Below are 24318 nucleotides of genomic sequence, written 5' to 3' on the forward strand. Positions count from 1 at the left end.
TTCTAATTAAGATGTTGATATTTTTGAAATGTATTTTACAGAAATCCCATTGAGAAAAAAATTCTGATCTGATCTCAAACGAAAGTTTGATTTCAAAAAGGATCAAGTATTTTTTCCTCCAACTAGTTTAACAAGAGTAACAAAATAATGAATAAAAAAGGCAAGTATCTTTTCATTAAAAAATGTTTGCATATGGGTATTTTTTTTGAAATCATAAAATATATCGGAGTGCTGATTTATCAAATGTTGTTTATTATTGAATAGAGATTTTATATATAAATGATAAATTTCATCAAAACCATTTCAAATACAAATGTTTAAGATGAAATAAAGAAAAACATTTGTTTGATATGAATGTTCACTTTTCAGGGATCATTTTCAAATATTCAGATGGAAATTTTTTTTGGTATTTTTTGATAGAAAAAATTGATTTCAAAAATAATAACCCATATCGTTTCTCAAAATTCTATAATAATTGCATGCACAACTTTGAAATCGAGTGAGCTGAAAAAAGAATGATGAATGGAGAAGAAACAGAAGAAGAGAATGTTTAGGGAAGATTGCTTCGATTGCTGGAACTTTCCTTTTGAGACCATCAATTGCGAAATGAACAACATTCTGAGTTTATTGGCAGTATTGTTTAGATGTTTCGATCAGTAATTAATCTTCTCACAAAAATAGGCTAAAATGCAACAACTTGGAAAGGAATAACTTATAAGATCTGTTGAAGACAAATTCTTGTCAGGGAGACCATTGTCACATTAAAAAAAATGTTGTTCCAGACGACTTTTTTGATTTTCAAAAATTCAACAAAAAATTCATTCACTCATTTGCGAAAAACAATGGGACAAATATATGAATATGGCTGACACTTTTTGAAATCACACTTTCGTTCGAGTTTTGATCAAAAAAATATTCTTAAAGGGATATTAGAAATAAATTTGTTTTAATAATAATAACATCGTAAACTATATGTATTATCAGTTTTAGTTCAATTTTACTAAATCCCTTTAAGAGAATTTTTTTGATCAAAACTCGAACAAAAGTGTGATTTCAAAAAGCATCAGCCTTTTTTCTTTTTTCTTTTCTTTTATTTTTTCTTTCTTTTCTTTTTTCTTTTCTTTTCTTTTTTTTCTTTTCTTTCTTTCTTTTTTTTTTTTTTTTTTTTTTTTTTTTTTTTTTCTTTTTCTTTTTTTTTATGAATATAACTAACATCATATTAAACGGTTAAGGAATATTCACAACAAAATAATCTTAAATAATCTATCAAATAATAAAAGTCCATGCAGATTGAGGGAATTGAATATTTTTTCCCCTTCACTCACAACTATTTTATAATAATAAAACGCCAGCAAAGAAAGGGTCATTGAAAGAAAGACAGACCGATCACGAGTTTTTCCAGGATATTCTGTTTATAAATGATTTTTATTGAAAGAATGAGAAACATGCGCAATAAATGTGTTCCAATCAACAAGTCAAACAAGTTGCAATCACTTGTTTTTTTCAGTATTTGCCATTTTTCAAATTTATTCAATGTTATCGTCAAGTGTCAAAAATTTTTTGTAGAAGTATTTATCTAACAATATTATATTCAAAGTGACAATATTAATATTTTCTCACTATTCTTTTTGCAACATATTATTGAATAATATAACAAGACTAATAATAAAATGAAAGCAGAAAAAGTCCAGAACAATTCACAGGTTTTTTCAGAAAAGTTCAAGATTCACACAATTTTTTCAATTCGAACCATATTTATTTTTCGGTAATTGTTATAAAAAGAAAATCTTCTTTATTTATTGTTAATTCAAAACAACTGAGTAAATGAGATTCTTAAACACAATTCATTGTTTTGCAACTTTGCATTTAGCTTCATTTTTTTTCTGTGTAGATGGTGACCAACTTTTCCCAACAAATGACTTATTTAGGTTATGTGGAGATAAAAAATCAAATGCCTGCGACAAAGGTGTGAATTTAGCAATCAATAATAATTTCGATTTGAAAAAAGTTATTATTATTTTCTCTATCATTATTATTATTGTTTTCATTATTATTATTTTTATTGTTTTCTTCCATTATTCTCAGATCGTTTCGAAATCGGATTCAAAAATGCTCTTCTCACACATTTTGTTGAAAGCAATTCCTCGTTGGTAATATCATGTTCAGAACTTTATCATTGCTCTGACAATCCTATTTTTAGATGTAAGAGTTTATCGGCCGTTGAAATTTTTGGTTGTTTAATTTGTTTCAAGGAATTTTCCTCTTCATGCCCAATATCTTTGACTGAAAGCACAGCTTCTTTATCCAATATCAGCCTTTACTGTGATGTACCAACGTTTATTGTTCCCCCTTTTCTGGAATCCAATTTGTCAACTTCTCAATTTGCTTGCTGTGGATTGTTGACAATGTTTCATTGTTCGTTTTCCTCAATGATGATTTCGTCTTTGCCATTTCTTTTTTCAGAAGCAGTATCTCACGTCTCTGCTATGCATTCTTCTTTTGAGAACATTTCTTATTTCAAAACAGAGAGACAATCTCGAAATCGTTTCACGGCATCAACAGCTCATCATTACACAACAATCTCCAGCTGCTCGTTTTTTTCAGTCAATGATGTGTATGATGGTGGACTGTTTCATTCCATAAATTGCCCTTGCTCATCTTTGTCTTCGTTGAATAACACTTTCATATCTTGCAACCGTTTGTCAAATGTTCGTTATTCTGGAACTGAAGAAAACCCATTATCTCTTGAAAGGACAGTTATTGAGACTGCAGGAGAGCATTTGTTTGTTTGGTGTGAATGGAAAAATGCGTCACCAAATGGATTTGGAGGTGCTATCTACATATCACACGGCGGATCATCAATAAATGTTTCTCATTGCTTATTCAATGACATTAACAGCACAAATGATCAAGCAAACAATCATGGAGGTGCAATATTTATTGCAAATTTGGTAAATGCACTTGTTGATTCATCAAATTTTAGTAAGTGTTGTGCAAATCAAGGAGGGGCAATGTGCAGCGTTGATCATGTGAAAAATGAGCAATGCAAAGATCTTGTTTTTGAAAATTGTTCCATTTCAAGTGAATATGGGATGGTGTGCTACTTGCGCCCTCAATATCTTCAAGAATCAGGAACATTCATTTTCTCAAATTGTCGATTTGTGAAGAATTCGGCCGGAGATTCTGCAGGATGCATGTATTTTAGTTATTATTTACCAGATATCAGCTCCTCAACGTTTTTAATCACCGAAAACGTGTTTCTGTTTAATTTATTAAATGGAACAAGCACAAGTGTAAGTCGTTACGGAGGAACTGGAATGAATTTTGATGGGCTTTCAGAACAGGCTGCAAGAATATCCTTCATTAAATTTTGTTTTTTCCACCAAAACAAAGCAAACAATGGAATGGGAAATGATGTGAGAATAAATGGAGGCAAAGTGACTTCAAATCCTTTTTTTGAATCATATTCAACAACAACAGAAAAGCGAGTGTGGTACAACGGCACGTCGGATAGCGAAGAATATAATGGATGGCTTCCAGTGGGGATATTTTTACTGACTCGATATACTCATCAAAATGGAAATGATTTGGATGAGCTTTGTGGGTTGAACGACACAACACCCTGCAGAACAATAGAACATGTTTTCGGAAAATTGAGAAACGATGTTGAGTGCAAAGTAATACTGCTTGAATCATCTTTTTCTCCCTCTTCTGTGCTATTCATCAACAGCAATAAAGTCAAAGTGATTGGTAATGGAACAGACAAATCAGTCGTAAGAACAAGCATGCTGTCAAACTCTGCAGCCCTGTTTTCAATTAATGCCGGAGATTTAAGTATATTTTCTTTGGAGATTGATCACAACACTGCAATAGAAACTATTGAACTATTATCTGTTTCTGGTTCATCTGGGAAGGCTCACCTGAAGCATCTTCTCATCACTTCTACAAGGGCTCAGCCCACTTCTTTTAACAAGCCTTTGTTTGATATTGCTTTCGGAAGCATTTCAATTGATTCCTGTATTGTGTCTTCTTTGAGAACAAGCACTCAGCTCATAAGGGCTCCAATTTCATCTTTTTCTGAAATTTCTAACACTAACCTCACAGAGGTCATTCGAAGCTCAGGAAATGGAGGAGTGATTGAATGCAATCCGATAAATACGGAGTCATTAACATTGAACAACATCTCGTTTTCCGGGTGCAAATGTGAAAGTGGAAATGGAGGATGCATTTCCATTATAATGCAACCTGGCTCAAAAGCGAGACTTGGAGAAATTGATTCGCTGACTTTTGCTGACTGTTGTGCACAGGGAGCAGGAAGCAACGGATACGGGGGTGCAATTTTCCTGAAATTGGAAAATTCAGCCAATGATTTTGTCTTTGACAAGATGACATTCACCAACTGCCGTGCTTCGCAATTCGGCAACAACATTTTTATTGAGGTAGCGAATTTCAGCCAAGTGATCAATGCAGATCGGTTGAAGTTCAGCCCTCAACTGAATGTGCTCACTGATCTGTGCGGATACGAAAATAACAATCACTCATTTGCGATTCCTCTTGTTCTTTATCTCCGAAGCAAACCGACCGAGTTTTATGTTGGAAATACGAATAAAAGAGATTGGCATATGTGTGGATTTGCTGACGAGCAATGCTCAACTGTTGATTATGTTCTCTTGCAACACAAAACATCAAGCGGAGTGTCAATTGCTGTTGATGGCAGTTCCACTCTTTCACGAGAGATATCTCTGTCTGAAGGAACCACAAGTGTTCGAGGGATTAGAGCTCAGACACAGCTCATCGTAAACGATAATTCGACAAAAAATCAAGATGGGATGATTATCAGCAGTGCAATAACTTCTTTTTCGAGCATCAAGTTTTATCTGCCAAGCTCGCTCTCTGGAAGAGAAGCACTGTTTCTGGTGCAGTCAGGATCCTTCTTGTCTGAGCAGTGTGCGCTGATGCTTATGTCAAGCACAACATTATCTTACAGTTTTATTATTTGCATGGGTGGAACAAGCGCAGTGAAATCGCTTGTGGTGAAAGGATTCAAATTTACAGAAGCACCTCTGATGATTTCATGCACGAACGGGCAGCTTAACACTGAGTTATGCAACATTTCGAATACAACTTCCGCATCAAATGAAGGAATAATTGAATGCACAAACGGAGGTTCACTGACTCTTCAGAATTCGACAATGGAAGGAATTGTATGTGACAACAAGGCAGCTATAACGATTGAAAATGGAAAAACAGTGAAAGTGGAAAAAATCAACATGAAATCCATTGAACTCGCAAATGGAAATGGAAGCGCAATGAATATTGTGATGAATACAGGAAATGTTGTTGAGATTAGAGAGTCAACATTTTACAACTGTTTGGCTCACTCGGGTTGTGGAGGAGGGATATATGCTTCGTTTGTTGGAAGCGGAAAGCTGAGCATCGGAAAAGATGGAACATTCACATCGTTTTCAAAGTGTGGAGCAAGTGATACAAGAACTCAATGCGGATACGGGGGAGGGCTGTTTGTGAAGGCTGCTGGTCAGTTCAATGATTATTATATATCTTCAATCAGCTTTACGAGCAGTGTTGAAAAAAACCATGCGACGAAAGGAGGAAACAACATGTTTTTTGATGAAGCGAATTTGGCAGATTTGATGAATTCTGGAAAAGTGGATGTGACGATCTCGACAAATGCAGCAGAATACGATGATGCAATGGGCTTCGAAAATGGGGATACGGATTATGCAATTCCACTGGCTCTGTATTTCATTGCTCCCTTTCCTTTGCCAGCACTCGTTGGAGGAAACAACACAAGAGATTTCAGTGGATGTGGCCACTCGGGCTATCCTTGCTCAACAATCGCATTCACAGTCGATCTTCGTTTTTCTTCATTGGACAAAGACATTTTGCTTGATCCTTCATTTATTTGGAGCGAAGAGACAGAAATGAATGTTTGCGAATGGAAAGTGAAATGCGCCCAAAAGAACACAAGAATTGCTGTTTCTCCACCACCTCCAACAGATTCATCTTCTTTAATAACAGTCACTCAGCCAGCGACAATAACGAATATCACTTTTGTTTTGTCATTATCGCTCAACTCCAGAACATCTTTGATTCAGTGCAACGGAAATAGCCTTACATTAAACAGTTGCGGATTTTCGATAACTTATTCAGAAGAAAACAACGAAATCAATTTCATCTTTGCAAAAATAATCGGAGGAACATTTGTTGCAAATGATTTTGTTGTTGCAGAAACAAATAAAATTGTGTTTTCAGAGAGTCCGTTTTTGTTTGAGGGAGGAAGTTCGTTCACGATGCAGAGCTGCGAATTCAACGGAATAACAGTGAAGAACGGAAATGGTGGATTGTTAAGTGCATATGGAAATAGAGGAAGCTGTGAGATTGTGATTGACGGATGCCAGATAAGTTCATCATGTAAAGACGGAAACGAGCTGAAAGGAGGAGCTTTGTTTATCCAGAAACAGGGGAATATGGATGTTACTGTGAATAACACAAGATTCAGCAGTTGTAATGTGCCAAACAGCGAAGAATCAAACAGTGGAAGAGGATTAGGAGGAGGGATATATTTGAATGTTTCAGATAATAATGGAGTTTATTCACTGAAAAATCTGACATTCTTTGAGTGCAAAGCGTGGAAAGGAAACAACATATTTGTGGATGCCATCAACTTAACTGAAGCAGTTCGAACAGATAACTTCCAAATTGCTTGGAGAGAGATGGAAAAAACGGATTTGATGGGACATGAGCGAGTCTCCTGCAATCGAGATTATGCGATTCCTTTGGCTGCATTTCTGACTTCATTTTCTGGAAGTGGATATGTTGGAGGCGAGTCAGATGGAGGATACGATCACTCGGGATGCGGATTTTCATTTGCGCCTTGTCATTCAATCAGCAAAGTTGTTGAATTGAGATTTGGATCAGCGCAAGAGCAAGGTACTGTTGTGGTTCTTCCATCGTTCCAGCTGGACAGCTGCACAAGGCTTGCCTCATGTTATGTTTCAATTTTTGCAACAACAAAAGGCACATCAATTTTTGTCTGCAGCAACGCAAGCGCCGATGGTGACGGCTTAATCGAAACAGCAACAGAAGTGTCGATTTCGAATATCACTTTTTCAATGCCTTCAAGCTTCGTTGAAGCACCTCGATTATGTCTGATTCTGTGCCAACAATCAACTTTAAGAGTTTCAAATTGCTCGGTGACAAGGCAAATAGAACGCGAGGCAATTCAATTCAGCATTCTTTGTGCAACAGGAGGCGAAATTCATTTAACTGAATTTGAGCTGAAAAGAATTGATTTTGGAGAAGTTACAGCAGTCGAGCTGAGCGGACAAGGAACATCTTTATTTGTAGTAGGATGCACTTTTGAAGCGGTTGAGAGTCTGTCACATGATGGACTGATTCACTTGACTGGTGAATCTTCAGCCGACATCAAGAAGCTAACAGTCAATAGCTCAGCACTAGAAAGTGGCAGTGTTATTTCTTTTGGGGAAGGAAATGGAATGAAAATTGCATCAAGCGAATTGTCGAACGTGACTCGAAACAACGGGAATGGCTCAGTCTTTTCAGGCGTTATTGGGCAAGGAAAGCGAGTGGAGATCAGCAACTGTGTGTTTTCAAAAGATATGTGCCAAGGAGAGGTTCCGTTTGGCGGGATGGGGGCATTGAATGTGTCGGATGGAGGAGAGCTGATTTTCACTCAGAATAGAGTGGAGAGCTGCACAGCACTGGGAGCACAGGGATATGGAGGAGGGCTGCACCTGAAATTCGATGCAAATGCACAGTATTCTATGAAGTCAAACACTTTCACAGGAAATCTTGCTTCAAAGGGAAACGACTTATTACTGCTTTGCGGGAATCCAGAAACGCTGATCAAAGAAGATCTGTGGTTTGGGACAATCGACGAGCTGAACACGCCTGAGCCAAATTTCTGGGTTATGGACTCGGTCGAAAGCACAGAAATTGATTACTCGATCAAGAAATATCTGTTTTCTGGAACAGGAGATATCATCTTTGTTGAGGCAGGAAAAAGCACTTTGCCGAACTGTGGAAGCGATGCGAATCCATGCGATCGATTGGAAGTTGGTGTTGGCAACCTGAAAGAGAACCAAACGACTGTCCAGATCAATAACCACAATTGGGTTTCTGGAGAGATGAGAAGAGATGGTAAATCGCTCACAATCCGCGGAGTTGCTTCTAAATCAGAACTGAGAATAGAAAGCAACGGTTTCTTCAATGTGGTTGATGATATTACACCAACAGAACTACTGCTCAACAGACTTATTTTCAAACTACCAATCTCACCGGTAGAAGGCAACGCTGGGGTTATTCAGATGAATGGCGGACGAGTGACAATATTGAATTGTGAATTTGGAGGAAGCGATGGCTCTGTAGAAGCTGGAAAGCTTTGGATCGTTGTTGGAGGAGGAGGAGAGGCGCATCTTGAGAGTGTATCATTTTCTTATCAGACTTTTCTATTGAGCTTCGGAATTGCTCGTTTGGAGAGAGGGAAAATGTCCATCAACAATCTGAATGCGTCTCACATAACATCTGAAGGAGATGGATTGATCAAGAAAATTGAAGGTGAAAGCTTTGAAGCTAAGGCAGCAAATATCACCGATTGCTCCGCTTCTAATGGAGGGATATTTATTCTGAAGAATGTGGAGCAGGCATCAATTTCTGGAGGATGCGAGTTTTTGAGATGCAAATCGAACAACAGCGATGGAGGTGTTGCCAAATGTGAGCTTGCCTTCGAGAACAGATTTGATATGGAAAACGTTGTAATCAGTGAATGTGAAGCCAATGAGACAAGCGGAAGAGGAGGAGGCATTTTTCTTTATTCGAGTGACGATTCCACAAACAACTTCAAATTGGGAGAGATGGAGTTCATGGAAAATAATGCTTGGTGCGGGAGGGATTTGTTTGTCAGTTGTTCTGATCTGAACCAAACAGTGAGCAAGAGTCGCTTCATCTATAACTTATATGGCGAAAATGAGGTGTCTGCAGTGGATATGAAAGGCATTGACAAAAGATTTGATGGCGAAGCAATTGATCTACTTCTATTTCTGGTGAAATACGAATCGGATGAAGTGTTTATCGATAAAAATGGCTTTGATATGATTGGATGTGGCAGTTTGAACTTTCCCTGCTCGTCTTTTTGGAGAGGTGTGAAAAACGCTAATTTGAATTCTTCAAATAGAATTATATGGATTTGCTCAAACGCAATCATTCAAGACGAATTTGATTTATCAAATTTCGAAGTCAAGTCCTCTGTCCCTGAAGAGCACGCAAAGTTTGATTTTGCTTCTGAAATACTTGGTTCCGGCTCTTTTTCTGCAATCATCACAAATTCGAAGAATCTTCAATTTTTCCTTGTTGATTTCGTGTTGCCGTTGGGATTCAACACCAATCGAAAAGTTCTAGTTTCATCTTTCTCTGAAAATGGTGTGCTGCATTTGACTGATTGTGCATTTTCCACAAAGGAACAAGACACGCTTTCATATTCTCTGATTTCTGCAAGTGGAGGAACATTTACGCTGATTCGTTGTTCAATTGAAGATGTGAAGTTTGATTTCACACCAATTTCTGCTTCTTCTTCGGCTGTAATTGAAGCATGCAATATTTCTGGGGCAAAAACAGAGAATGGGGCAGAAGGTGGAGCTCTTCGAATCTCGTTGAAAGCAGAGCAGCAATTGATGATCAACAAAACAATAGGAAAAAATTGTGAATGCTCACAGACAATTGGAAAAGGTGGGTTTCTTTTTGTAGATAGCACGGATTCAGAAAGCACCGCTCCTTTTGTTTTTGATGCAATCACTTTGGAAGTCAATGAGGCGAAAATTGGGGAGCATATTTACATTTTGTCGAATGATTTGAATGCAACAGTCAAATCATCTTCATTTATATTTGATTATTCTTCAATGGAAAATTCATCAAATCTGTTCGTAGGGAGTGACGATACATTTAACAGCACCAACCTTTTCAGATTTCTTGAGGGTTATTCGAATTCCCAAATATATGTCTCTTCACTTGGCTTTGATGTGAAGAGGTGTGGAAGTGCAGACGATCCATGCTTTTCTTTCTGGAAAGGGATGCAGCAGATTGATGGAAGCGAGACAAAAAAGGAGATAATAATTCACGACACGACAGTTTTGAAGGACAGCTTTGTTCTTTCCGACTTCAAGATATGCTCTGGAACAACATCTGAAGTGGAAGCCAGCCATTCGACGTTGGCAGTTAGCCAAGAAGAACCAGCGGAAGGAAAAGGATTGATCAGAAACAATAAGGCTCTGACATTTTCGTGGATAATTCTATCAGTGGAGTTTATACATGAAAATGGAGAAGAAACCATTGTGAAAAACGAAGATGGAACTTTAACGTTTGAAGAGTGCTGGTTTTCTTCAACAAGCACGGACAATATGGCACAAAACTATGTGTTTGTGGAAATGGGGAAAGGGGTGCTGATTGTTGATAGCCTGAATGTTGAAAGGATCCACACGAAGCGAGGCGTATTTGATGTGTTTGGCAAATGTGAATGCAAAATGAACAAAATGAATGTTCTTTCATCCACAATTGAGAGCGGAAGCATAATTAACGTGAAGAATGCAGCAGAAACTACAAGACTCAATATGAAAACAATAATAAATATAAATGAATCGACATTCTTTTCTGTTTCAAGGAAGGATGATGGATCGTGTGTTAGCAGCAGCAATTGCAGCAGAAAAAGTGTTGAAATGATTGTGAAAAATTCGTCAATCGAGTCGTGCAAAGCTCTTTCGTCTGAGAAAGGCGGTTCTCTTTTCTTTTTGCAGAGTTCGGATGGATCGCTGAAAGTGGAAGATTCACGAATAGCGCAATGCTCTTGTTCTGTTGCGAGTGGAAGAGGAGGCGGAGCATATTTGGAGTGTGAGGAAAGAGGAGAATTGTATTTTCTTTTCAAAAATATCACATTTTCTGGCAATGAGGCTTTTGTTGGCCGAGACATTTTCATTGAATGCACAAACATCTCGAACCAAATCAACGAGACACAGTTTGCAATGGATTTGAGGGCGGACTCTTTTATTCGCCTGAATGCGATTTATGGGATTGATCCAACACTCTCCGAGCCAGTTGATTTGATCGACCTGATTACAATCTATCAGGCAAGCACGATTGTTATCTCGAACATGTTTGGGAAAGGAGGAGCAAATTATCGGCAGTGCGGAACGAACACTCGTCCTTGCCTGTCTGCTGGATATGGCATTGGTCACCTTGTGGGAGACTTCCTGAAGGTGGTAGCCATTGATGAACAAAGTGAGATTGAGAAGGAAATTGAGATAAATGATATAACCATCCAATCGAAGAGTTTCATAAAAGCTAAGCTAATTGCTTTATCTGCTATTCCTGCTATTGAAACTGCTTTGGTCAAAGCCAAAGGAAGAAATCGTCTGGAATCAATTGAGTTCCTGTTTGTGGAATCATTTTCATCTAATCACGAGGCGATTCTGGAAATTGATGAAGGCAGCATGCTGATCGTCGATGTTGCGTTTAAGCCGGAGAATTTCAATACAAAAGCTTCTTTTAATGAGCTCTTCCGGATGGAAGGCGGAATGCTGTTGATCAGCCAAGTTTCAGTCGAAAGAATTGATGCAAAGACTTTGTGCACATTCAAAAGAGGAACATGCCAATTTCGATCAGTTTTCATTATTAATGTGGTGTCGCTTCGAGATCTGTTTGTTGTGTTGTGCGAAAACATCTCGATGAAGGAAGTGACGATCAGCAATACAACAAGTCAGATGAACATCTTCAGCTTTGATGGAACTGAGAACAAAGAGCAGAACATCTCAATGAGTGCTTCTTTATCCGAATGTTTAATTTTGAATGTTTCATGCAAAGGAGAGACGCCAATTGTTTGTATCATCAATAGGAGAAATGTGAATATCTCAAATTGTGAAATAGGCAATTCCTCGTCAAATGTTGAGAAAGGAAATATGATATCTTTTCTGTTTTGCTCAAATGTTTTTTTTAATTCCTGCAGTTTCAGTGGAAATTTTCAAAATTCAAAAGAAAATCACATCAATACCACATTGATAGAGATCTGCAAATGGAATGGATCGCTTGTGGATGTTGCAAAGAGCAACGTAAGAATGAAAGATACCACAATGTGTAATTCGAAAGTTGGGGGGTTGTCTGTCCGTGGAGGAAGTGTGGAAATTGAAGATTGCAAGTTTGAGAACAACAACCCATCCATTGAAAAATATCTATCAATCAGAAGAAATATTCTCTGCTCGGATTCGGGAATGGTGAATGTTGTCAGCTTGAAAGGAGGAGATGGATTGAAGGATAACACATCACTGTGGATTCTGGATGAGGGATGCACATTGGAGGGGATTGCAGGAGAGAGACCTTCTGCGCTGTTTATCCCTGTGCTGGAGTCGGCAGAGATGGGCAGAGGAGGAGAGAAGATAAGTCTGAGTGTGCGCGGAAAGTTGTTGGTGCCATGCAATCTGTCGGTGAGAGTGTGCTTCAGAGACGGGAGCGAAGAGCATATCGAGGGTCATGAGATCGAGGAAGATGGATATGTGGGGGAGAATGAAATCCAAACAACCATTCTGTCGGCACAGCTGGCAGCGGTGGGTGCAGAGACAGAAGTGTCAGTGTGCATTCTGTTTGGCAGGAAAGATGCTCCTTCATCGACCGGGGCATTCATCCTGAAGAACAGAAGTGAAACCCAAGGAAACAGCGATGAAAGAATTGCCGAAGGAGGGAAAGAAGGAAAATCACTTTGGCCAATCATCGTGATCATTATGGCAATAATTCTCATGATCGTGATTATTGCATCTGTTGTTGTGACCATCCGATGGAGAAAGCAAAAGAGAAGAACCGAAGAGTTAGAAGAGATTGTGAACGATAACATCAGAAAGGATCCGAAGGCATTTGAAATGGTGACGATGGAGATGTCACCCGAGGAGCAGTGGAAGAGAGCAGAGAGGGAAGCAGAGAAGAAGAATGAAGAAAAGATAAAGAAAAGAGTGTATGAGAAAAGCTTGGGGCACTCCGAGTCATCAGAGCATTTGCTGAGCGAGTGTGGCTCAACTGAATACATTCTTGGAAGAGATTCTGACAAGATCCCAGAATGGGCACTGGAAAAGGTTGAAGAAGAAGAGATTCGAAAGAGATCACCATCTCCGTCAATTTCTTCCACTTCCACCACAGACACTTCAGACACAGAATCCACATTTGTTCGCGGAGAGGATCTGTGTCCAACCACCTCATCCATGTCGAACTTAGTGGATGCGATGGCATGCTCATCCCCTCATGAAAAGCTTATTGTGGACTTGAGGGATTCTCTGTTCATGCTGCTTCATGGAAAGAACAAGACAAAGGAGATGGCGATTGGAAGTCTTCAGGAGAGGGAGATGACAGCTGCACAGATCCTGTTCTGGGTGGCGAATGGGGCGCTCCACGCCTTTGAGGACGAGGAAGATGACCTCCCTCTTTGGCCAATCTGAGCCCGCACATTGTGCTCTTCTCTGAGCACATGGTCATCTGCATTGCCCTCCACTCCGACTGCTCCTCAGACTCAGACTCATCATCCGTCTCTTCACTGACCATTGTTTCTTCCTCCTCCAACATTTCGGTGCTGAGCGAGAGATTCACCGACTCGCCTCCTCCTTCGTCAGCATTCGAAGATGAAGATAGCTTCAAAAAGGAGTGTCTGAGATGGAAGGCGCCTGAATTGCAGATGAACAAGAAGCTGGAGGCAACAGAGAAGTCGGTGGCGTTCTCGATCGGGATGATGCTGTGGGAGTGCTTGACATTGACTATTCCCTTTGGCGAATATGAGGCTGCGATTGCTGGAGATAAGATTGCGAATGGAGAGAGGCCTGACCTGAGAAGGCTGGAAGGGAACTCATACGAGAATGTTGTTCGGGCGAGCCTGTCGGGAGCAGCAGGAGAGCGGCCGACGTTGAGCGAGCTGCGGCGAGAGTTTGTTGGGCACTTTGGGGGAAAGGCAGCGATGGTGACGATGTCGGATGCAATCGAGTTGTGCGGGTCGGGGGAAGGAGGCGAGAGTGCAATAAAGTCTGTGGCAAATTCTGGAGAGAGCAGCAGAATGAGCAGCAGAAGGAGTGGTAGAAGTAGTGGCAGAGAAGCAAGAGGCGCAGCAGAGAAGGGGCCGAATGAAGAGGCAGCGTGACTTTGGAAGGAATGGGTGGGAACAGACAAATTCCAGGAAATGAAATTCTCTTAATTTATCCAAAAAAACAAATCTTGAGGCAATTTATTTTTTATTTTTGAGTTTCTTTCTTTTTCCATATTGCGTTTCTGTTTTGAAGGTTTCCAGAAAAGTCTTTGAAACAAGCCTGTTTATCGATTGTTCAATTATCAAAGGGAAAAAGAAAAAAGAAAGAAAGAAAGAAAGAGAAGAAATGTGTTCCACAAATGTGAATAAGTTATTTATAAATTGAAAAATGAAAAATGAAAAAAGAAGGGAAAAAAAAATACTCCAAATAAAAGGATCTCGCTTTTGGCATTTGCCAAGCAGGCACACCAAAAGTGGAGGAAAGCAAAAACAAAACTTGTAATTTGAAAAGATTAAAAAAAAAATGAAAGAAAAAGGAAAATACAAATAAAATCAAAAGCCAAAGACGCACAAATCATCGAAACATCGAAATGAAAGTTATGGCCTCTGCAAAGCGCATATTTCAACTCCTTCAAATATCACAGCTTGTGTTTTTTTATTATTTATTAATTTATTTTTTTCCCAGTAGCATTAAAAAGAATATTCATCTCCCTCACACCATTCAAGCCCTTTTGAAAGGAAGCTCCACTTTGCTCCAGTTCATCCGCTGCAGCCCTTCCTTTGGGCGCGAGAGCAGCTGCGTCACTTGCTCCGCCTTCAGCAGCTTCATCTGTGACACTCCATACGTGCACACAGCAAAACGCACCAGCTGCGGAATGCCGCAAATATAAACAGGCAATTGAACCCCCTCGCAGTAGAAGTACACGCACCCTTCCCCTTCTCGGAGGTCAACTTCACACATCACAGCTTGCCCACACTCGAACTTCTGCGCATCCCGCTTGCTCGCTGAATCCGATATGCAGCCGCTGCAAACAGAGCACACAGCACAAAAGAACACATGCCAAAAGCAAGAATCAAAGCAAGAATCAAAGCAAGAATCAAAATTGGAGAAATGCAAAAATTGTCATCAGCCATGTTGCATGGCAAGAATAAATAAATAAATAAAAGTGTGAGAAAGGCAAATCACAATAAATCAGAAATTCATAATCCCAAGTAACATCACAACAACAAAAATCAAATAGCACACAATGAATGCAAGCATCCATCCTCTTGAAGAAAAGAAAGTTGAAATTTTTTAATTTCATATTCTTCTTGTGATGGAATAGGCAAAATTGATTTCCGTTAAAACAGTTATTTAAGATTGTTTTGCCTTTAAAAATTAACGAGAAATATTTTGTTTTCCCATTTTTAAATATTCACAACATATTTTCAAATAAGATATTTATTCAAATAAGAATTCAATTTTTTATTTATTCTTTCTTTCAAACTTGGATTTGCCCGTCAATGGTTTTCTGCAATTTTAAAAGACATCTTATTGACTTTTGCATTTACAATTTTAACAAAAATCAACATAGGAATTGTTTTTCTTTTTTTCTCTTCTTTACAAAACTGAATGAATGAACTTAAAGAAAATCAAACAAGATACTACAGATCAAAATTGTTACTTAAAAATATCAACAAAAAAGATCATCAAAAAATCCTCAAAAAAACCCACGTAAATTTTTGAATCATTATTCCCAAACGCGATTGGGAAACAATTTTGGTCCAACAACAGGAGCGAGTAATAGCCAGATGTATAATAAGACGCAGGAATAATGAGCTCCAGTTTTGGCCCACATGGAAGCTGTGCTTATTCTGAGAAAAGAGTTTAATAAATAAATAAACAAATAAAATGATTAAATATGAAATATTTATGATGTTAGCAAATCAAATCCAAATAAAATTAAAAATTATTTTTTTTTCCACCGTAAAAATACACAACTCAAACCCAGCAGAAAATCCAGAATGTGCGCTTGAATCAGTTATTGTGTACGACAAAGCAACAGACGTCACATGGCCAGACGCGAGAAGGAATGTCAAGTACAATTTCCAATACTGGAAATTTGACTTTTGACTACCATCTCCAAGTTCGTCGTTGTCATTATCATCTTTTTGCTTTCGGCTTTGCGAACTGACCGAATCAACATTTTCATTCCCGTTTGCAGACATCAAACCAGGAGATGGACTCAAAAGTGGTGTTGAAGAGCTTTCAGATGAAGGTCTGCGATATTCATTTGCTTCGAAATTGAATTTTCAAACAAAAGTTATGAAAAGAAAAAAACACAAAAGATGTTTTTGCACACAGTTCCTGTCTTCTTCATCAGATGCTTCGGTTTCTCTGTTGATTTTTGACGCTGTAGAGAAAGCGACGTATATCAGCGGGACATACAGAATTATCATTGAAACCACCTTCATCACCACGTCTCGAGGCGTCGATACTTCTGCTGATTTGCTGTGTGAAGCAAAAAAAGGTGCAAATATTGATGTGATGCATTCTTTATTTGGGTTGGAATTCAAGGCCGTGAAGTTAAGATATGCACAGTACACACACACAAATGAAGTGATGAAAAACGAAGCAGTTTCAATCTGAAAAGTTGAAATGATCGAAGATAAAAGGCAGGGAAATGGAATTTGTATAAATTTCGAAGATATGCAATCCGTTTTTCAGATTTGACGAAGGAAAAAATGAAGCATGTGGACGATGTGTTAAAAAGGCAAAAATAAATAAACAATCATGCATTTACAAATTAAAATTTTGTTTTCAGTAAAAATTATAACAAACCAGAGCAGTCATTGTGATAAGCAATCCAGACAGCGCAACAGTTATTATTGTCAAAATCAGAAGCGTAGTGCAATCTTTTTGATTGAAAATAAAGTGAATAATAAAAATAATAAAAGTAGGCAGGGAAAAAAATTGCTTTTTTGTGCAAACGAGCGTAGATTGCAAATGTTATTCCAATGATAGCGATGTATACAACTGCACCTCCAATAGTAAATGTCATTAGAAGTTTAATCCAGTCCTTATTTAGCCAACTATCATTCCAACTGCTAAACATGTCAAGCATGAGGATGACTTGCACTATTAAAAATAATATGCTGCATGAAAGCATAAAATAAAATATTCCAGATGCTATTTTCTATACAGAAGTGAAAAAACTAATATGAGGTCAAAACAAAAAGACTTGAGCACACCTGAGGAATGAAGTAGCATCCTGCGCAAATGCCAAGAAATAAAATAACTTTCAGTAGCCAACACCCATTGTGAAAAAATGTGCAAAGATTTTTTTTTCCAGAGCAAGTGAATACTGAAAGAAAAAGCATCAAAGCAAAAAAGCACGTCAACGCAAATCCCATCTACATCAGCAATAAATCAAATTCTCCTTATAATTTTAAAGGCAATTTTACAAACCTTCACCACAAGCATTTTATTGGAGCACATCTCTAAAGAGCCAACGCATATTCCAACATCTTCGAAAAAAGGTTTGTTGGAAAAAATTTTAAATCCCTTTTAAATGCGATATAATTATCAAATTATTATGAAATAAAACAAATAAAACCCATATCGATGAAACAAAGATTATTACAGTTCCAATTGTCAAAATTAACAGAGAATAGATTCTCGCAGCTTTTTTTTCAAAAAATTTAAAAAAAAAATCACTTTCTATTTTCAAAAATAATTACTATTGTTAAACCTAAATCTGTGGGTGGATTATTTCGAGAGCATGAAAAGCAACTATTTGAGCAAAATGAACCAATACACGATCCGATGCAACCTTGAAACATACATTACATATAAAATCAACAAAAAAAAATATCAAGTAATTAATACTTCCGCAACAACAGCACATATTTATTCAAACAAAGCGTACAATCAACGAAACAAAAAAATCAATTTTACAACCACTTATTTATGGTTCTCACAAAAAAGTGTTTATCCAGAAATAACCTCAAAAAAATAAATAAAATGGAATAAAAAGATAAATGGAAAGAATAAAAATTTTGTCAAACGCATTTATTGCAAAATTCGGAATTCTAAGTTGAAGTGAAAAAAGATCCAACAAGTTTTCTTGTACCTTGAGGAGAAACAGGTAGATCTTCTTCTTCTTCGCTCATTCGAAGCGCAAGTGGGATAACTCTTTCGTTCAAAGAAAATGGGCCGCCCACAAAAGGCATCAAAGCCAGCAGGGAAAGAGGAGGGAGAGGTGGTGGATATCGTGCTTGGCAGGCATCTGCTTGTAGCGGCTGGCTTTGGCTCTGAACATTCTTTCGCTCTCCTCCTTCGAACGCCCCGAGAATATCAACCTCTGCCGATGCCTCGATCTGTGCCAGTGCCTTCTCTTCGTACTCCCAGTCGATGTAGTTTGAGAGCTGCTCTGACACAAGTGGTATCCGCGGAAGATGGCTCAGCACACTCACACACAGCCTCGTCACCCGCAGCCTCTCCCAAATTGCATCACCCAGCCACACGACACCTCGATAGAGATCGTCAATAGGAGTGGAAGCTGTCACTCTTGCAACTTCCTCTTCCGTCAGCGGCTGCTTCGGAGAGCGGGTGGGTGATGATGGAGCAGGCACAGATGAAAGTGCGGGTGTTTGAATTGGAGTAATGGCTGAGGCAGGTCGGGGAGGAGTGAAAGGAGCAGGTGACATTGTAGCAGGGGTGGCTTCACCAGAATTCGCACTCAGTTCGGACGATGCTTCAGATCCACACTCATTCTGCTTGGCTCCACTGACAGCAAGCCAGAGGAGATGCACGCAGCACCAATAGCCCTGCAGCAGCTCATCCAAAAGTGCCAAGCATACTTCAATTCCCACTCCTCCAAGTTCCGATGACTGTCTCACGCCTCCTCCATTCGCTTCGCCAGCATCACCAGCACCTGAATACTTGCTGACTTCTCCTTTCTCAATCTTGTCGTTAAGCTCTGCCTTGTCAACTGTGCCTGCAGAATCTGCATGTGCCATGTTCCACCGCACGTCAAACTCGTGCTTCTTCTCCGCCTGCTCGCTTGCAGCTGGCTCCGCCGAATGTATCGTTGGGCGGATGGAGTTTTGTGGCAAGCTGCCATTTGCCAACGGCACTGCATTCTTCGAGCGTTGTCTCAGCGTGTCGCCCAAACGGTCGTTCGTCAAAATGGAGTCGCGCCCAGACAGAGAATCAGCCAGAACAGGAGCACCGAGGTCTTTAGATCCGAAGCGCTTCTTCCCTTTGAACCTTTTAAGAGAGCCGAAGTCGCCATTCATTGTGTATGATGACAGATCACCGCTCATTCCAGAGGAAGTTGGGGCAACATAACTTGTGGCAGAGGAAGTCGTCGAGCCAAAGGGATTCATAGAAGTAGCTGCAGATGATGCACTTCCTCCACCACCACCACAACCACTTCCTCCTCCTGCAATTCCCAATCCAGTTGAAGATGTTCCTGAAGCAGTTGTGCTGTGTGCTGAACCACCAACACCTAAACCAATCCTCCCGCGTGTTGTGGCAGCTCCAGTTGTGCACACATCAAGCACCAGCCGGCAAGCCTTCACAGCAGACAGCATCACCCGAAGAAGAGGTGCGAGAACAGCCAGAGGGCGGCTGGGATATAGCGAGAAAGAGGGAGATGACGAGAGGAGTGTGAACCAGTCAGTGAAGGAGCAAAGAGTGTAATCGGCATCGCTATTCAACGAAGGGACGATCTGCGATGTGAAAAACAGAGCATCGAGATCACTGCTGGGAAGAGGCTTCTGAGAGTTCAGCTGTTTTTCAGTTGTTTTGCGCGACGGAAGAAAATACTCCTTTTTCTGTGTCGTGAGGACGCTTCTGTGATATTTGCAGATTTTTCTTGTGGAAAACAGATTGACAGCAGCATCATAATTCGGTAGAGATGCTTTCGAAGGCTCAGAAATAGAATTGCACAAGTGATGGAGCGAATTTCCAGATGAGGGACAAGTAGAGCCAGCTGTAATGTTGATGTTCGCATTCAGATTATTCACAGAGGAAGACATTTGCTCCTGCTTGTTACTAATGTTTTTACCCCCTTTCCCATCTCCATCTCCCATTTCTTCAGCTTTCTTCTTTGCCATCTTCATTGCAGCCTTTGGGTTGCTATTCACAAGCAGTCTCGATGGATTGCACTCTTCCCACTCTGGCCCACACACACAGAAAGGGCAGGCTGGGCAGTACGATCCGTCCAGCCCTCTGCTGTTGGTCACAAAGAACTTCACTTTGGCAATCGCAAAGCTCAGCAGCGGAATCAGCAGAGAGGACACGATGCTATCTGTAGTGCTGGTTCCGTTGGCTTCGTCGAGTGCAGACAGAGCAGCTGCGCCTTGTGAGGAGGAGGTGACAGCCATCGTAGACATCTTGTTCATCCACACGTAGAAGAGATCGTCGAGATAGCCAATCATCCCAGGCGCAGAGGAGCCAGAGGAAGAGGAGGAAGAAGAAGATCCAGAATTAGATCCACCATTTCCTGGGTAGTTGAGTAAGGCAATGGCAAAAGCAGGTGGAGCGTGCTGGATGACTCGCAGTAGCAGCGCGATGCTTTTTAAGCAGACGAGAGCGTTCTGCTTCATCGGGCGCTGTGTCAGTTCAGACAGAAAAGCAGAGTGGGAGAGAGGGTGTGAGTGTGCCTTCCACAGAGGCCACTTGAGGGAGGTGCCATAGCTGGTGTCGAAGGGGCAGGAAGGAAGACAGCGCAGTGGAGGAGAGGAAGATGGGGGTAAAGTGGAAGAGGAAGGAGAGGAGGAAGGAGGAGAAGAGGAAGAGGAGGAGGAATAAGATGAAAAAGAAGGTGTGAATGTGTCTATGATTGTATTTGGGGAAATGAATACATTGGAATAAGGATCAGATGAGACAGCAGATGTGTCAGTGGAGCGAGCAGATGAAGTGGATGAAGTGCGCATGTGGTGTTGTGAATGGCTGAGCGGCTGGGCTGGCAGCTTGGCTGAATGTGCAGCATCGCTTCCAGTCGTCAGCCGGTCAAATGACTGCGAAATGGAATTAATATTGTTCATGTTGTTAATGCTGTTAATGCTGTTAATGTTGTTGATTGTTCCGAATGACACGGGAGGAGAGCTGTCGGCCAAGTCAGGTCTTACCGACAGCAGCTGTGTGCAGCTGATTTTTGTATCTGGGCTCCATCGGCAGCCGAAGTCGAGGTAGTGTGTCCATTGGTCAGCCAGCACATACTTCAGGATGGAGTGGGGCATGGCTGTGAGACGAGTGGGATATAACCTCTTTCGACGACGAGATGAAGAGTAGGAGGAAGAGGAGGAAGAGGAAGATGAAGAAGAAATAGATGAAGAAGAAGAAGAAGAGGAGGAGGAGGAGGAGGAGGAGGATGTTGAAGATGATGCTGATGTGATTGTATTTGAAGATGAAGAAGGAGATGGAGTCGGAGAAGAAGAAGACGATAAGTTTGAAGAAGAAGAGGAGGAGGAGGAAGAAGAAGATGATGATGATGATAGAGGGGTGTTTGTAGATGATCCTGGCACAGCCGACGGAGGACGCAGCACCGACGAGCTCATTTGAGTGGACAGCAAAGCAGTTGAATTGGATTGATATGAAGAGGAAAGCTGCTGCATCTGAAGCACATTGGCAGAGTTCGGCTTCAAGGGAGAGAAGGAAAGCGAGAAGGAAAGAGGGAAAACGGCTGGTCTGTGCGAAAGCGACGCCGCTGCCTCAGAAAATGCAGAGAAGGCCTCGTTGAGAGAGACCTGATAGTTCGGGTTGCTGAGCACTTTGCTGTTAGGCAGCAAAGAGCCAGTCAGAAGGAGCACCCAACGCGAAAGAAGAGACGAGGAAGAGCTGGTTGCGCGCTGGCGCTCGAAAAACGCGAGATTTGTGGTTGGAAAGCGGCTGGTGACGAAATATGCCAAGTTGCACTCGGGATCGGGGCTGGGGAGGAGGAAGCGGAGGACAGAGCGGTGTGGGTGGTTGTGTTTGTGTGGCTGGCTCTGTTGGACTGAAAGAGAAGGGCGGGCAGAATGCTGTGTGGATGAAGGGAGGGTGGATTGGGCAGCAGAACGAGAGGGTGTGGATGGCTGAGGCTGAGGCTGAAGCTGTGAAAAGGGCTGGGGAGAGGGTGAAGGAGCATTTGGAGAAGGGGATTTGATTGGTGTTTGTACTTTGCTTTGATTGACGGTTAAAGAGGAAGAAGAAGATGAGGATGATGATGATGATAGAGTTGCAGCCATCACATTAGCAGAGGAGGAAATAGTTGATGATGTGGAAGAGTACGAAGAAGAAGGTGAATGCATTGGCGTGTGGAACATCTGCTGCGATGATGAACGAGAATGTGTTGGTGGAGGATAAACACGCTGTGGAGTGATGAGCTTGCTGGTATTCTGTTTGTGCTGTGTGGAGTTTGAGGCATTCGAAGGCGAAGTCCAAATGTGGAAGCCCATCCCGTCTGTGTGGTGATCAGCTGCCGGCTGTGCCTTCAGAGCATCAGGCGACCGAAATGCAGACAGAAACGAACCAGAAAGCGGCTTGCTCTGAGAACTCTTCTCATTCTTCTCTGGCTGGCTCGCTTTCTTCTGGCTGTGTCTGTCTCTGCTGATGTGAAGAGACTCCTTTCTTTCTTTTTTCTTCATCCGCCGCAGCTGCTCGTGTGTCATGCGCCTGTTGTCGTACTCAAAGTCGTCTTCATCTTCGCTATCATCTCCATACTCCTCAAATCGCTCTTTCTCTGCTGTGCTGCCCAGTATCGCTGACGGCGGGCGTGCTGAAGGCGCTGCAAATGTTGTTGCTGCTGCTTCGGAGTCTGCACTTAGCTGTTTCTTCCCTCTCTCAACGTCCTTCTCAGCCTCTCCCCAAAAGTCAAAGTCAATCAGATCATCGTCGTCTTCTCCCTCTCCGTCTCCTTCTTCGCCATCGTCTTCTGCATCATCCACCAAGTTCCAGTTATCCCCAACAGTTTCTTCGCTCAAGCTGTCTTCTCCAAACTCATCCAACGAAGATTCCGAAGAGCTGTCCTCAGCTTCTGCCCGTTTCCGCTCTTCTTCTCCGTCCGAATCACCAAATTCGCGTGTGTCCACAAAGAACTGTGCCATGAAGCGCTGCGAAAGCTGCCTCAGCCGCTCTCCTCTCTCCTTCGCCTTTGCCTCTCTCTCAATCGCACTCTTCACCAAGCTGCCAACACTCGCTGCACGTGCAGAATCCAGCCCAGGTGATGCAATCGGAGACAGAAAGCCAGACGATGTGGTGTGCCCATGCGAAGACATCACAAGCGAGCCCTGGGCAGCAAAAAGCGAATGCGGATTGGTTCTGTCAATCGAAGGAGAGGCTTGTATTGGTGTCATCGGAGCGCTCTTCCCAGCAGCACCTGAATAGCTGCTTAAGTCGGTTGTGACTTGAACGTTGGAGGAAAGCTGATTGTCGTTGACTGAAGAGAAAGTGCGCGAATGAGCAACTTGTGGAGCGGTCTTTGCTGTTCGTGTGGCTTCGGTGTTTGTGTTCTCTTGTTTGGCTTTGGCGTCTGTGAACATGTCGAGAATGTCAGAGACGACTCTTTCTTTCTGCTTCTCCTTCTCAAACACGCTGAGGATGTCTGTGATGTCTACCTGCTTCTGCTGGCTCAGCGGCTGCATCGTCTGCGCGAAAAAGGACGTGCCGCTTGGCTGGTATGGCAAGCTTGTTGTGTTGGAATCAGAATAAATTGTAGGCGAGTGGATGATGGGCTGCTTTGGAGATTGCATCGACGTGGATGAAAGTGCGGGAGAAACAGTTGGGGTATTCTGTGGCACAGAAGAAGAGAAGGCCGAAGAGGAAGAAGTAGAAGTTGTAAAAGCTGTTGATGTCATCATAGATGTTGTAGCTGAAATATCAGAGGCGTTTAACAACGATGGACTCGCAGTTGAAGAAGAACAAGGAGAAGCAAAAAAGGATGTTGATGCGACTGGATGCCACTGTGATGCTGATGCTGACTGTGAAGGAGCTGAACAATGAGCGTTGTGGTGGAATACATGTTGCTGCGCTGCTGGCTGCTGCTGAACAGAAAGTGGAGGAAGATTTGGAGATGGTCTTGTTGACCCAGGAGCAGATATTGGTTGAGAGGGTTTCAGTTTGTCAAACGATTGCAAAGGAGAAGAAAATGAATCTTCAAAAAACGAAAGGGATGGCTTATGAGAAATTCTTTCAGAGTTGGATGTATGTTGTTGATGCGTATGGATCTCTGGAATTGACGGAATTGGTTCTGAACTTGTCATCTGAAATG

At 41.2% G+C, this 24318-nt stretch overlaps 5 protein-coding genes across 5 annotated transcripts; 2 read left to right on the forward strand and 3 right to left on the reverse strand.

The window, feature by feature from the left end:
- Positions 1-1824: 1824 nt before the first annotated feature.
- On the forward strand, positions 1825-13505 carry MONOS_15737 (uncharacterized protein; the record flags this gene model as incomplete). Its single annotated transcript, XM_067868630.1, has 2 exons — positions 1825-1966; positions 2086-13505. The coding sequence occupies 2 exons, from the start codon at positions 1825-1827 to the stop codon at positions 13503-13505; spliced, it is 11562 nt and encodes a 3853-aa protein (XP_067725956.1).
- A 29-nt stretch (positions 13506-13534) lies between these two features.
- Positions 13535-14194, forward strand: MONOS_17700 (uncharacterized protein; the record flags this gene model as incomplete). Its single annotated transcript, XM_067870646.1, has 1 exon — positions 13535-14194. The coding sequence occupies one exon, from the start codon at positions 13535-13537 to the stop codon at positions 14192-14194; it is 660 nt and encodes a 219-aa protein (XP_067725957.1).
- A 607-nt stretch (positions 14195-14801) lies between these two features.
- On the reverse strand, positions 14802-15041 carry MONOS_16683 (uncharacterized protein; the record flags this gene model as incomplete). The annotated part of the gene is made up of 1 exon (XM_067869570.1): positions 14802-15041. The coding sequence occupies one exon, from the start codon at positions 15039-15041 to the stop codon at positions 14802-14804; it is 240 nt and encodes a 79-aa protein (XP_067725958.1).
- A 612-nt stretch (positions 15042-15653) lies between these two features.
- MONOS_6125 (putative Serine incorporator (Serinc)) lies at positions 15654-17229 on the reverse strand (the record flags this gene model as incomplete). Its single annotated transcript, XM_067876332.1, has 5 exons — positions 15654-15934; positions 16068-16356; positions 16423-16705; positions 16902-16975; positions 17052-17229. The coding sequence occupies 5 exons, from the start codon at positions 17227-17229 to the stop codon at positions 15811-15813; spliced, it is 948 nt and encodes a 315-aa protein (XP_067725959.1). The 3' UTR covers positions 15654-15810.
- A 548-nt stretch (positions 17230-17777) lies between these two features.
- On the reverse strand, positions 17778-24310 carry MONOS_6126 (uncharacterized protein; the record flags this gene model as incomplete). Its single annotated transcript, XM_067876333.1, has 1 exon — positions 17778-24310. The coding sequence occupies one exon, from the start codon at positions 24308-24310 to the stop codon at positions 18152-18154; it is 6159 nt and encodes a 2052-aa protein (XP_067725960.1). The 3' UTR covers positions 17778-18151.
- Positions 24311-24318: the final 8 nt, after the last annotated feature.

This window comes from Monocercomonoides exilis, assembly GCF_001643675.1.
Source record: "Monocercomonoides exilis strain PA203 chromosome Unknown scaffold27-1312184, whole genome shotgun sequence".
Classification (NCBI taxonomy): Eukaryota; Preaxostyla; order Oxymonadida; family Polymastigidae; genus Monocercomonoides; species Monocercomonoides exilis.